General features: G+C 40.4%; 1 protein-coding gene across 17 annotated transcripts in view; it reads right to left on the bottom strand.

Annotated features, from left to right (window-relative positions):
- Nucleotides 1-14,383, bottom strand: part of RBMS1 (RNA binding motif single stranded interacting protein 1) — a 213,007-nt gene that overhangs the window by 27,040 nt on the left and 171,584 nt on the right. For all 17 annotated transcript variants that reach the window (XM_027130122.1, XM_027130248.1, XM_027130133.1 and 14 more), the window contains exons 4-5: nt 10,918-11,009; nt 1,149-1,306 (exon numbers count right to left, since the gene is read on the bottom strand). In XM_027130122.1, the coding sequence (XP_026985923.1) occupies nt 1,149-1,306; nt 10,918-11,009 (250 nt within the window). The remainder of the gene's footprint in view (nt 1-1,148; nt 1,307-10,917; nt 11,010-14,383) is intronic.

The raw sequence follows: 14,383 nt of genomic DNA, 5'->3' as shown, positions 1-14,383 counted from the left end.
AGAGGGACGATTTTCAGATGGCGCTGGGCCTTTCACTGTTTCACCTGGGTCCTTTTAACCCATGAAGTGCACACTGGGGATGCTGGCCTTGGTGACTTTCCACCTGTAGAATACCTTCGTTTTATTATAAAATCGTCTGGCCTAACAGAAAGAGTAATGGACTGAAAGCCAGAAGAACCAGGTACTAGACCTTGCTTCACTGCTTGGCAGCCCTGTGACAATGGTAAAGTCCTTTCTTTAACTCAATTTTCCTATATGTGAAAGAGTGAAAAGTGCTGGCTTTGTTGATCTCACAGGCCTGAGGTAGATGCGATTGTCATCAAATAGGATAATGTATAGGAAAGTAAAACGTCAGCAATTGCCCCTCCAAAACCAAAGTCAATACTTTAAGACATGTAGACGTTATCGGTTACTGCACAGTATTAATAGGTTGCTAAATGATGTCAAATCAGTTTTTGTAGGCAGGCTTTCAGATTGCAACTACGTCAAAAACCAAAGCTGCTTTTGTTTAAGGTTTTTAAAGGGAGCAAACTAACCATTACACGAAAGTATCCTTTCTGGGGAGGAAGGGATAAAAATAAGATGGAAGGAATGAGGGTAGTTTAGATATCTGCAACATTTTACTTCTTAAAAAAAAAAATCTAGGCAAAAACTGTAAAATGTTACAATTTGTGTAACACTTGGGGGGGTTAGACAGGTGTCTGTTGTACTTTTCTGAGCGTTTGAAATATTTCACTTAAAAATCTAATTCACTGACCTTATTGATGATGAACCAAAGTTCCATCTAATGAGACAAAAATACCAATTTATTTACAAAATTTAGGAGCCTGAGATTGTTGTTTTTAAGAAGTTTAGGCATCTTGATCTAATTAGTCAAATTATTAAGGAAACATACTTGCAGAACTACTGCTCATGTGGTATTTCCTTCCCCTAGGTCACCAAATATTTAGTGTCCTCAGGTTCAAGAATCCTAATGAGCTTCCAAAAGATGTGGAAAAATGCAAACGATTTTTTATGCATAATTTAAGTTCATGGTACAACTGGCTCCTAGAACCCTGGCTTAAATTCTCTCTCCTTGCTCAATTTTTATTTTCCAGGAAATATAGCAGAGCTACTGTTGTTGACAAGAAGACAGGCAGCGTGCTTACCTAGCAAAGCCAACACCACGACTTGTCCCACTGGAATCGCGTAGTATCCTTGTAGAAATAACTTGTCCAAATGGTTTCAGCATATTTTCAAGTTCTTGCTCATCCATGGACAGTGGCAAATTAGAAATATACAAGTTGGTAGGATCTTGTTCCTGTTGCTAAAACCGAACAGAGAACTGTCTATTAATTTCCAGCAGAAGGTGAGATATGTGAACACACTTTTACTTGGCCACTCTCTTAGCTCAGTTCCTTTGAAAGTACTAGCAAGTGAGATCATGGGAACTACAGAACACCCGAGTCACCAAGAACACTTGAAAACAGTGTCTGAAGCTTGGACAATCTGTGCAGGTCAGACACGACCCCACCAAACCATTCTTGGCAGGTTTGGAAGCAGAAGCGCTGGCAGGAGTCGCTGAGTTGGAGAGGATGCCCTCATGGAAGCAAAACTCTCAGCTGTTTGCAGTGTTCTACAAAATAACCTCTCCTCCACTACTGTTTTTAGGAGCCCATTTTGGGCACACTATTGCACAAATGGCTGTTACTGCTAATAATTCAATCCAGAAACACACGACGGATTCTGGACTAAGTCAACTAAAGTCCAGTGGGATTTTGCCCAAATTCCCTTCTTTTGCTCTACAGCAGAGTCATTACTACCTCTGAGTTGTGATCACCAATGGGAAATAGAGGACTTCCTAAATTAACAAAAACAAAACCCTACAAAGTCATACAAAATGACAGACTCGAGGCAGTACAAGTTTTAGAATCTGGATAAAGCTCAACTCAAATGTAGATGGGGGAAGGGAGTTTTGCTAAATCTTCGCTACTCTAAGAGTGATCCAGGGGCCAGCAGGGATGGAATTACCTGCAAGCTTACCAGAAATGTAGAATTCCAGGCCCCAACCCAGACCTACAGAATCAGAAACTGCATTTTAATAAGATCTCCAGGCAGTACAAATGCATATGAAAGTTCGAAAAGCAGCAATTAGATCATTTCCCACCCACCTTTGCACTGCTGAGGTAAAATCAGCTGAAACCAAAGATAGCAACTGAGTTTTCTGAGAACCAGTAACAGCTATGTATATTTACTGAGTCTGGTGTTAAATCATCAGGAAATTAGCTTATATGCTATCTGGAATATTTTCTGACCAAGTAAAAACTCATCTCGGCAACTGTGAGATTAGGATGATCTTAACTTTAAAACAGGCTTTCCTTTGATCTTACTACCGCTTGTATCTTTACATATTGAACTATGCAAGTTTATGATTTTTCTTTAACAAGCACTATTAGCAAAGTCATTAACGGATGTCTTAGCCTTAGGCAACAGAACAGCACACTCATTATATTTAAATTTCCAAAATGCACAGTACTTTAAAAATATATGTGAAACATACACATATTCGTACAAAGTCTCTACTTTCAAATGTATCCTGGCATTAATTAAACCTGAAATAAAACCTTTCCTTTCAGATGATCTGCAAGTAAAAGTAACTGACCTTTAAGATTTAAAACAACAATCTGGTATCCTAGGGAATGGCAAATACCCTGGTAGTCCCAAGAATTAAAGTTACCAAAGACTGAGAAACTATGGGCAGAAAGTACTGTCCCTATGACTTCCTGGTTCTGACAGAAGGCAGCCTGTTACCAGGCCAGTCCCAAAGGTATGGAGCAGAAGCTCCCAACCTGGGTGGCCCAGACTCTCAGGGGTGTCAGTGCGGTTGTGTCCAGGAAAAAAATTAAAAAATTTCAAGTGCTCAGTAGCAAGCCAGAAACTTAACTTCATTAACCCTTGACAGACTAAACAAAAATGGCAACTACCTTTGCTTCTGTCTGAAAGTAGATAAAGTCAGTGTGGTACCACTGATTACCTTATGCCGGGCAAAACCTCCCACTGAAAATTACATAAAGCATATCTTTAATGTACAAAAATTGTAAAGCGATTTAATAAATGCATGACAGTAATAGATAAACTGCTTCAGAATAAAGGGAAGAACAAAATGGTCTTTGGTATTAAATTTTTCAATTTCTTCTCAGGTGGACTACAAGCTAAAATTTTAATTCCTTATTTCCACTTTATTCACTACCTTCCCTGACTTCACCCAATTAATCCACAGCTCCTCAATTAACTATCTCATGTTGGCTCTAACCTCCCAAGTCCCTGAATCTTTCCTGGAGTGCACAAGACTGTATTTGTTCCTGTGGAAGTCTGGTCCTTAGTTGGTGAACACAGATAGGGTTATTTCTCTCTGAAAGTGGGTACACTGAGGGGTCCTGTAGCCTAATACAGCCCAATGACATTTATAGTGCATCCTGTCCATCCCAGACCCTCTTATACAATAATTGTGACTCCAGGTCTGTCTTCTGGCCGTTTATAGTTGAGTTGGGGAGATAAAAACACATATAATGAATGCTGTAACAGAGATGTATACATATCACAATGGGAGGACAGATAGGGGAGCTTGTCTTTATTAGGGAACACTTTACAGAGGGCATGACATTGAGCTGAGACTTGAGAAACAAGCATAAGGCATGAGGCTGAAAACCAGATTGTGAAAAGCTATCCAAGGAGTATGACTTTTTTGGTCAGTTATCACTGCTTAAACTTTTCCACTTAAGCAATGCTAGCACGAAAGAGAATGACTATGTATCCTGAAGAGTGTGTGGGCAAAGGATAAAGTAGCCTTGCCAGAGCTGCAACGTTTCCTTGAAGGCTTGTATTTTATCTAAAAAAAAAAAAAAAAAATCACATAGATGTTGCAATCTACTCCCTAACTATTTGAGTTTGTTTCATGTGGAAACAGTATTTCTGAATTAATACTTTCGAGTCATACTGACACTGCAGGAAGATAAGCCATGTTTATCCTGTGATTTCAGGCGTTATACTTTGTTGGGTGAAGGGAGGAGGAGGAAGGGGGAGCCTTGTCCCTGTGCTGCAGCTAGAAAGCCACGCCCTAAAAAATCTGCAGCCTCTGGAGGCACAGAAGCAAGGGAGTGATGTGATCAAGTCTATCTTATTAGAAAGATTTCTGAATCACGCTTAGTCAGATTCAGGGAACTCCCTAATTAAAGAGCATTAAAACACACCTCGGACAAAGATGTGGCATAAAAAATGTTACATAAGAAACATGTATCATAAATATTGTGAGCTTTCTTTTTTTAAAAATAAATTTATTTATTTTATTTTTGGCTGCGTTGAGTCTTTGTTGCTGCACATGGGCTTTCTCTAGTTGCAGAGAGCGTGGGCTCTTTGTTGCAGTGCGCAGGCTTCTCATTACGGTGGCCTCTCCTGTTGCGGAGCACGGGCTCTAGGCTCATGGGCTTCAGTAGTTGTGGTGCACGGGCTTAGTTGCTCCGCAGCATGTGGGTTCTTCCCAGACCAGGGCTCGAATCCGTGTCCCCTGCATTGGCAGGCGGATTCTCAATCACTGTGCCACCAGGGAAGCCCGTGAGCTTTCCTTTTGAGTTACAATTATTAAAATCTAAATGACTAACATTTAAGAATATTTAAGAATGTTCATAGACTTTGTCATCTGTGAAGTATTTTCAAAAGGGCTGACAATGTAGGTAACTAAGTACTTTCTAAATCTGTGGTTTAGTTGCTATTAAACTATTAATAAAAATGTTATTCTTGGGTCTTCCCTGGTGGCACAGTGGTTAATAATCTGCCTGCCAATGCAGAGGACACGGGTTCAAGCCCTGGTCCGGGAAGATCCCACATGCTGCGGAGCAACTAAGTCCGTGTGCCACAACTACTGAGCCTGCGCTCTAGAGCCCGTGTGCCACAACTACTGAAGCCCCTGTGCCTAGACGATGCGCTCCACAACAAGAGAAGCCACCGCAATGAGGAGCCCGCGCACCGCAGCGAAGAGTAGCCCCCGCTCGCCACAACTAGAGAAAGCCTGCATGAAGACCCAATGCAGCAAAAAAAAAAAAAAAGTTATTCTTTAAAATGTTAATTCAACTTGAATGTTTACCAATGAAGCAAAAAAATAATAAAAAGTGCTAAATCAGAATCAGGAATTTGAGCTCCTAACCCACTCTATGATGAATAGTGAGATAAGATAGACTAAATACAGGTAGATATTTCCTGTGATTTTAACGCATTTTTTTTCAATAGCAAACAGTCAACTAGCTCTCTTCATTTGGAATGACCTCTAGGGCTAAACAGTATTTATCCTTCTTTTCAAATGGTCAACTTATCCTGCACACATTGCATACAAAGTTGCAAGTAAAAAAAAAACAAAACAAAACAAAAAAGAGAAGCAACTCCAAGCTGGCAGCAATGGCCACAAGAATATCTGATCACCAAAGGGTCCATGCATTCTAATCACCATACATTCCTAGTAAACGGAACATACAGTACTTGTACTACGTGAGAGTGGTTCTTGAATAAGGGTAATTTCGCCCCTTTAAAATCAGGGACAACCGTAACTCTGTTTTATTACATACAATGCTATGTCAAAAAACAATTTTTCTGTAAATTATGGGTGGTCAGACATAAAAATGGGGCTAACAGCCCTCTTTATATCCCTAGGCATGGAAAGGGTTCAATGGCTTCTTTAACAGGTAGAACACTTGGATCCCACATTGGCCATGAGAGGGATAAATGGCCGCTAATGTTCGCTTGAGTAGAAAAGTGGGGCTTGGAGGTCCCTCATGGTGTAAAGCACTCAGTCATCATCTGAAAGAAATTAACAAAAACCTCCCTATGCGTGTGGAATGGTTCCTGAAATTCAAGAAAGGGACCTGGCAGGAAGACCAGATATCTGTTTTCTCTTGTACTGAGTAGGTTCACCAACCAGCAGATAGCTGCTTATGGGCATGTGAATGCAAACTGCTTGAAGCATGGTAGACCTCTGTGTGGAAGGGCGATTAAATTCCTGCTCCTTTGACTGCCTATTTACTGAAAAAAATGCGAGCATACAGCTAGGCAAATAACACAGGGCGATCCGCCGACCCCCAGCAGGTCTTAAGAGGTATTGCGGAAAGGCCTACAGAAGTCACTCTATTAACAGATATCACCAATGTTGACTCGAGTTTTGTATCTTTTCAGCTCGTTATCTGAGGTTTTTTTCTTCTTTTCATAGATTGAGTCTTTTATTTTGAAAAATGCACACATTTGAAACAAATGCCAAGTTTAACATACATGGCTCAAGTTTAACCTTGAGCCTTTTGGAAAACCTTTGGTAAATTTCATCAGGGCACTCGATAGACTCAATAAATATAATTTTTAAATGTCCCATTGCTATCTCTCCATATCTGCCCAAACTGGGAAGTTTTTCTCTTGCTTAATTGGCTTCTTTGATCATCACTAAAACAAACATTTGGTATCTACCATAGGCCAAGTACCAAGCAAGGCACTGAAATTAAAACACGAATAAGAAACAACCATTGTTGTCCAACGCTCTCCAATTGTAGCTTTATAATTCAGTTTTGAATATCTGTGGAGTTCTTTTTCAACTCCGGTAGTCAAAGTGTCAAACAATATTATATTCTCCCCCACTCCCCAGACTCGCCTAGTGGAATGGCCCTTAATTTTTTCTGATTATGTAAGAAAGCAAGCCTTTAATATGTGGCAATGTGAATTTTCAAAACTTTATAGTGTCCAGATTAATTCACTAGAGGAAAGTGGACAGTGACAGGTCCCTTATCACCCAAACATGGGAGCCAGACCTAAACTTTTATAAACTGTCTCCACAAAAGGTACATGCCAGATGCTCCTTTATCCAGTCAGCATAAAGGGGGTAAGTCAACTCCTGATACTCAAACCCATGGTTCCGTGGCACAGAACAATGGACCCTCTAGCATTTAAAATACCTTTTGTAACGTTAATGATATAATAAAAAAGAAATCAGGTCCAGGAAACTCAGTCATCCTACAGAGACCCAAAGAAATTCACAACGTGCAGAATGTTGGCACACTGCCAGCATCTCTGAACCCGTGCATTGTTCCCTCCCTACAGATGATGTAGGAAGGGATCACTTTTCCTAGCCAATTTACAGTCCAAGCCACCTAAGGAGGTCTTTGAACAGTGCTCATTATCAGTCCACGGGAAAGCTGGCATTCAAAGTGCACTGTTGACACAACGTACAGTGCCAATCTATGCCCAGTCCGGTTCTGACTAAATGCATTGTAAAGACTTCTTCAAACAGGATATATTTAATATATTATGCTACTCAATATCACCGGCACTGAAAAGATGCCTAGGTAAGTGCTCACGGGGCCGCTCTAAAAAAGGCCTCTGTAGTACCTGGAGCAGGTAGTTAAAATAGCCCTCTTTCTAACTTTGTTTCAGCAGAAGTCACCAAAAAATGGGTTTCAGGCATGCCCACGTGCCAGAGTGAGAAACCAGACCACCTACACAAAGTCTGCATAGGAGTGGCTGAGATCTGGCTTGAGAGGCTCAGCTGACCACCCACCTCTCGTCTGCCTGGGAGGGACTGGAGAGGGTGGAATGAACACGCATGTGGAGAGAACCGCTGATGCGTTCTGAGTCCCACCACAGGGGCTGCTTCCCCCATCACTGCCAGTCCAGCAAGAGGGGCTTCAACAGACCCCTCAGGAGGCATGGTCTGTGACCTCTGGAGCTTGGTGGATACAATGAATCAATGTCTGACTTACGCCTGAGGAATCTAAAAGGCAAAGGCTGGTTGAAGGGGCCTATAAGTGCAATTGGGAGGTAACTAGTCTCCCACAGACAGCTGGCAAACACATCAATGTGGGCCACACAGGTAGAGTTGGCCCAGGGTTGTGTTAGAGCCTTCCAGGAAAGCTGTCTTGAAGGATTAGAAGGCCCTAGAAGAAAGGGGCTGAAGGCAGACCCTTAGATTCTCAGGAGCTGAGGCTAACAGCCTGAGGACACGTCTTCTCTAGCTTGAAGGAACTACAGGGGAGAGAGCAAAGCATTCTACTAAGGAAAGCATCAGTTCTCTGTCTGCCCAGAGAAATCAACACCATATCACATAATTGTCAGGTCAAGAAACTTTCCCATCCTTTGCCACTGCTCCAACCTTGGAGGGGTTAGAAACCACAGCTAGCTATGGAAGAGTGGGAAAGACACACATTTGGGAAATAGGAAAGAAACTAACCATGCTCCCATCCCAGGACAAGCTTACTACTTAGAGCAGACCAGAGCTGGGGGAAGGGAGAAGTTTTAATATACGGCACTCAAAATTTTGTCAAATAAACAGGATTGGACATTTCAATTATAGGTATCACACACTTAGCATTGGAAATGTGTTCTTAAAAAAAAAAAATCAGACATTCAGCATCAAAATGTTAACCAGGAGCCTATTTCATATTATTTCAAGTAAGAAGTATAATGTATTACCATTAATCACAACCCCCAATTTCCTAAAATGCAACTAAATACATTTGTTACACATCTGCACGTGTGTCTGTATACACGTAATACATGGTTATATTGGGATGTAAACTTTTAAAATATCACTTTGTTTTTGTTTTTTGCAGTACACAGGCCTCTCACTGCTGTGGCCTCTCCCTCTCACGGGCCTAGCTGCTCCGCGGCATGTGGGATCCCCCCGGACTGGGGCACGAACCCATGTCCCCTGTATCGGCAGGCGGACTCTCAACGACTGCGCCACCAGGGAAGCCCTAAAATATCACTTCTTGATCACCAAATTATCAATATGGTTGTTAGCAGACAACTGCTTTGTAAGTTGTCATTTCTCTTAGCACCAGCGGCACCCAAGACACACATCCCTTTTTGCTGACTCTCAGCAGAGTTTTCGAAACCTCTACACAATTCTGACATTTACAAACTGTATTTGGAATATAACCTGAGATTTCCCCCTTAAACATCTTGTTTAAAATATTGTACTGAGATTGGTGTAAATACATATAGAAAGGCTGAAAATGTACTGAAAGACAATTATGTTCCCTGAAATTTGGATATGAAAACAATTAAGGGGCATTCTACTGAAAAAAATTAACCAGAAAGACCTGAAATGAAAGAAGCAACTCAAGGAACTTTTCAAAATTACGAGAGTAGCCAGAAAAGTCATGGGACCTGCCCTAGATTTTATCCATGAGAAGAAGAAACAGGAGCTTCACAGAGTAGAGGAAATGGACAGAACAGAGGGAAAAATAGAGCCCTTTTCCAATTGTGCCTTAAAAGTCCTGCTTAGAAAATGTATGGTTACCCATTGTTTACATAGGCGTATTAAACATTCTGTAAATCATATACAACTTAGGTATTGCATACTCACAATTAAATATATTTCAAGCCTCATAATCACTGTCTTTCAACAATACCACAGGAAACTGCTGTATATTATGGACAAGTAATCTAAAAATCACGGCTTAGTATTTACAGTTTGTTTATTTTAGCTTCTTCCTCTGGAGTTTAAAAACATCTGAAATAAGTCCAACTCAATCCAAAGGTCTAAAAATATTAAAAGTCAAGGATTACTTTAGAAAGGTGATCCCTTTCATCAATTCCTGAAATCTTTATTCACGCTGATTTTTTTTTTTTTTTTTTTTTTGCGGTACGCGGGCCTCTCACTGTTGTGGCCTCTTCCGTTGCGGAGCACAGGCTCCGGACGCGCAGGCTCAGCGGCCACGGCTCACGGGCCTAGCCGTGCTGCGGCACGTGGGATCTTCCCGGACCGGGGCACAAACCCTTGTCCCCTGTGTCGGCAGGTGGACTCTCAACCACTGCACCACCAGGGAAGCCCCATGCTGATCTTTTAATCAAGGTAAATCTCTATCCTGGTAGCTGCATATATGTCCTTCAACAGCTTTAAGGTCTTAGCAGGTAACTTATCTCAACCAGGGTTCTTTAACTTCCATAAATCTTCTTTCCTTATGGAAATGTGAATACCCTTCAGGGAATGACCACATGCTACTCTTCAGAAGCAGCAGAGGACAGCACAAAATTACTTTCCTCTGTACCTAAAGACACTAGATAATATAAAATTATCGATCTTTTGAAAAGAATATACAAGATATCAAACTGTCAAGTTTCAAACTTGAAAATATGTTCTGTAGCAATTCAAAAACCACAAATAAAAAAATATGTACATAATTGTATGAGTATCTTAATAAATGCACTTTAGGCACTAGGTATGCACTTGGCACTAGGTATGCCAAGTTTACATTTAGGCAATAAGACTGGAGCATAAATACCACTTCAGTGATTAAGAGTTCATCAAAACAAGTCCTGAATAAAGCTACTGCAGAACCACTAAAGAGAAGATTTATAATCCATAAATAACCAATGTCTAAAAATCACTGACTTTTACACAGAGGAAATAGTATCTGTAGCTTACATTGCATTAAAACTACTAGTATATTTGTACAACGCATACATATGTGATTGTATTTTGTTATTCTTTCATAATATGACATTCTATACACAATTACCTTCGGAAGTGTTTCTAAAATGTATTAATTCCTTAAGCATTGACATTTTAAAATTATTTTAAAAAATACAGTACAGAGCTTCAGCCCACAAGTACCCACTTACCTGAGAAAATCTGGTGCTATTTCTCCATTTACTTAGGGGGTTACATAATCTGCTATGTAAAATTTTATACAGTTATAAAACCCTTCTTCACATATAAATTTATGAGGAACAGTCTTTGGCACAATAGCTACCATTGAGGATGCGAAGGCACGGGACAAGTGTCCACAGGTAACTGTGGCTCACTGGGATGGAAGGAAGAACTTGGATGGTGACAGGAAAAGCCACGTATCTAGCTTCAGAACCAAAGCCAGAGACCAGAGCAGTGAGTACTGGCTCTCAACTCACCTTTGCCATTTGAGCTTGAACCCCACTTGCCTTCAGGGCAGACACAGCCTTCTGAGCTGCTGCAGGACTGTCAAAGTCGACAAAACCATAACCTGAAATGCAAAACACACTTAGTGTTTAAGCCATTATTTTATGATTACATAGAGGAAAAGGATGACTCCATTTGCTCTCTGATGCAGGCAACAGAAATGAAAGCCCTGACGTTCTGACATGTCTCAAGCTTTACAGCCGCAATGCAACATCCTCCTCGAGCTGTCCTTCCCCATCTATCATGGGCTAGGCAACTTTCCCTTCAAAGTTTAAAAAAAAAAGGAAGAAACAAGCAAACAGTTTTTTTCCTTTTCCAGATCTTTTTCTCAGGTGTCCTGTACTTACTGGCAGAAAAAAAAAAGACATCTGAGTTATACCAAGATTTAAAAAAAAAAAGGAAAAAAAAATCAACTTCAGAGAAGTAGCATTTTTAATAATTTGGTAAGAAAGATGGTGCTATCCTACAGAGCTTACAAGTGTATGTTTATTCTGCAGACTACATTTTATTTTTCAAATAAGTTAAGTACAACCACTGGATACCCCCAATATAAAATAATCTAAATGTTAGAACTTGGTTAAAAATATCATTATTTATCTAAAATAGAGCTCATGATCTCTTCAAAATAAATAAAGGGGGGGGGGATGGCTCCAGAAACCCAAAATAGCTGTTTTAGCAGTTCCTGTCCTAAAGTCTAAAAACAAAACATAATAAAACAAATAAATAAATAACCTCCTAAGAGAGGTCCTGGTTCAAAGCTTATTTATCCACAGCTTTTCAAACATTTTAAATAAGCTGGTCAGCTATTCTGCCTGGCCACGACAAATCAAAAGCAAGAAATAATGGGGAAAAAGGGTCGGGTTGAGGGTAGGGCTGCTACAAAATGATCACATGGATGGTATCCATATGCTAATTGTTAGTGAAAATGAATAGCAATCAAGAGAAGAGGAAAACTATACAAAGAACAGGCCTTCAAGCAGCATATGAGCAAACAGCTCCATGAACTTCACTGATCCATAAGCATCACTGCATTACATCAGGCAGTCACTGATTTGTCACTATAACTCTTAAGTTATGAGAAAAGGGTCAATTCTATTTAGCGCACTGTTTAAAAGATCAGGGTACCAGGCAAAAATACCAACAGAGATTTCCTTGGAATTCAAACCTATTATCAAATTAATTTTATTTTCTTAATTTATTTATTTATTTTTTGCGGTACGCGGGCCTCTCACTGTTGTGGCCTCTCCCGTTGCGGAGCACAGGCTCCGGACGTGCAGGCTCAGCGGCCATGGCTCACGGGCCCAGCCGCTCCGCGGCATGTGGGATCTTCCCGGACCGGGGCACGAACCCTTGTCCCCTGCATCGGCAGGTGGACTCTCAACCACTGCGCCACCAGGGAAGCCCATCAAATTAATTTTAAATGAGGAAGAATATTTTGAAAAAGAAAAGCCCTGTTCGGAGGTTGCAGAGAAGAGGGGCCAGCCCTATCATTCAGTTGCAGATATTATAAAGCTACAGTCGTTTACACAGGAAGAAACTAAGTCAAAATAGGCAAATATATGCATCAACAAGACCAAACAGAAACTTCAGAAGTAGTCCAAAGGTGAGTGTGCAGTATTAATACCAAAAATATTGCCTGGTAACAAAACTAGTGAACTAGACTATGGATTACAGAAATAGATGTTTTAGGAGACAGAAGTGTCAAAGCTGAAACAAGCAGCAGCTTCCTTCGAGTACTTGGAATTGGGTTGGAATAAGGCCTAATCTGATTTTGACAGTGAATGGAGAAATAGCCAGGTTGGAAAGAAAAAGAAGAGGCTGACCCAAGTAAAAGCAGAGAACGCTACTCAACAGCCAGGTTAGAAGTCAGGTTAAACGTATTTTGGAATTTTTTTAGAAATCTGTCGTTAATGCTAACATGCAACCCGTTATGAAGGTACACACAGGCACACACATACTCACTCTCTCACTCTCATACATATTTTACTACCAAATACGATTTAAGCAGGTCATAAATGAACACCCAACTACACTGAAATGATGTAACTTCTACTGATGGATATTTAAGACACCCTCCTTAATCTTGCTGTTGTCAATAAATTACAATAAACAGAAGATCTCAGGTTTGATATTCATGTAGTTGAAATTGATATTCATTCAGGTAATATTAGTATTATTTTATCTGTTATTTCCTTATTAGGAAAAATCCATAATGGTTGCATTTTTAGTTAACTGTTTATAACCTTTTCTGGCCTTGCCCAATGTCTACTACATAGCTGTTTCATTAAATATTTGCTGAAAAACAAATATAACAGGTAAGCATGCAACCCTGGGCTCTTTCATTTCCTCTATTATATTACTTTCAAGTAAGTATAAGAGTATATAAATGAGTTTCACAGGTTCCATGGGTTTCATTATATAAATATGTACACAGATATTTCTGAAGGTGGGATAAACTAAGTAACACAGCATCCTCTCACTGGACCCCCAAGAGGATTCTTCTCAGGTCTCAGGACCAGGAACAGTTATGGTATTCCTGCTTCTTGGATTTTATTCTACATTGTGATTACTGAATCATGGGAATAGGTATGTTTATTTTTGCTTTGGCAACTAAGAAATACAGGGCTATTTCTATAGTAAAATGGAGTTTCCTGCTCTTACCCCTATTTTCCCTTTGGTCTGACTTATCCTCACCCATTTTATGTCTGTGTGTGTGTGTGTGTGTGTGTTTTCTGGTCTTATATGCAACTCTGTAAACATTGATAATTAACCAGTCGGGTGTCACAATCAATCCGCTGTAAGCTTTTTTTTTTTTTTTTTTGGTCCTGAACTACCATATATTCCAGTGCTGAAAAGCATTTAAATACCTTTTCTTGGCCAAAAACTGACAAAAATTGAAAGGTAGAAGAGCAACTGAATAGTGAATTTTTAAATTTAATAACTACGATAACATGTTATTCAGAGCAATATTTCCTTCAGCTTAATTCTGTCTTCTGGAGAGAGGCTTCAAAATATGTTTTGTGGGGCTTCCCTGGTGGCGCAGTGGTTGAGAGTCCGCCTGCCGATGCAGGGGACACGGGTTCGTGCCCCGGTCTGGGAAGATCCCACACACCGCGGTGCGGCTGGGCCCGTGAGCCATGGCCGCTGAGCCTGCGCATCCGGAGCCTGTGCTCCACAACGGGAGAGGCCACAACACTGAGAGGCCTGCGTACCGCAAAAAAAAAAAAAAAGTTTTGTGCCAAAAAATGTTCTATGACCTATAAGGTCTCTAATTTCCAGGTATAAAATTCTTTGATCTGTTCAACTCTCAAAAAACTGTATACAACACAAGCACTTTGCATTTATACTAATAACCTCTTAAGCATTACCTATATTCATCCATCCATCCACCTACCCACCTTCTCAAGTTATCTGTAACATGGCTAACATGTTATCTGT

This window comes from Aethalodelphis obliquidens, unplaced genomic scaffold (assembly GCF_003676395.1).
Source record: "Aethalodelphis obliquidens isolate GAN/ISIS:26980383/991018 unplaced genomic scaffold, ASM367639v1 scaffold2, whole genome shotgun sequence".
Classification (NCBI taxonomy): Eukaryota; Metazoa; Chordata; class Mammalia; order Artiodactyla; family Delphinidae; genus Aethalodelphis; species Aethalodelphis obliquidens.
Note: the sequence above shows the minus strand (reverse complement) of the source record. Positions and strands in the feature narration are given on the sequence as shown.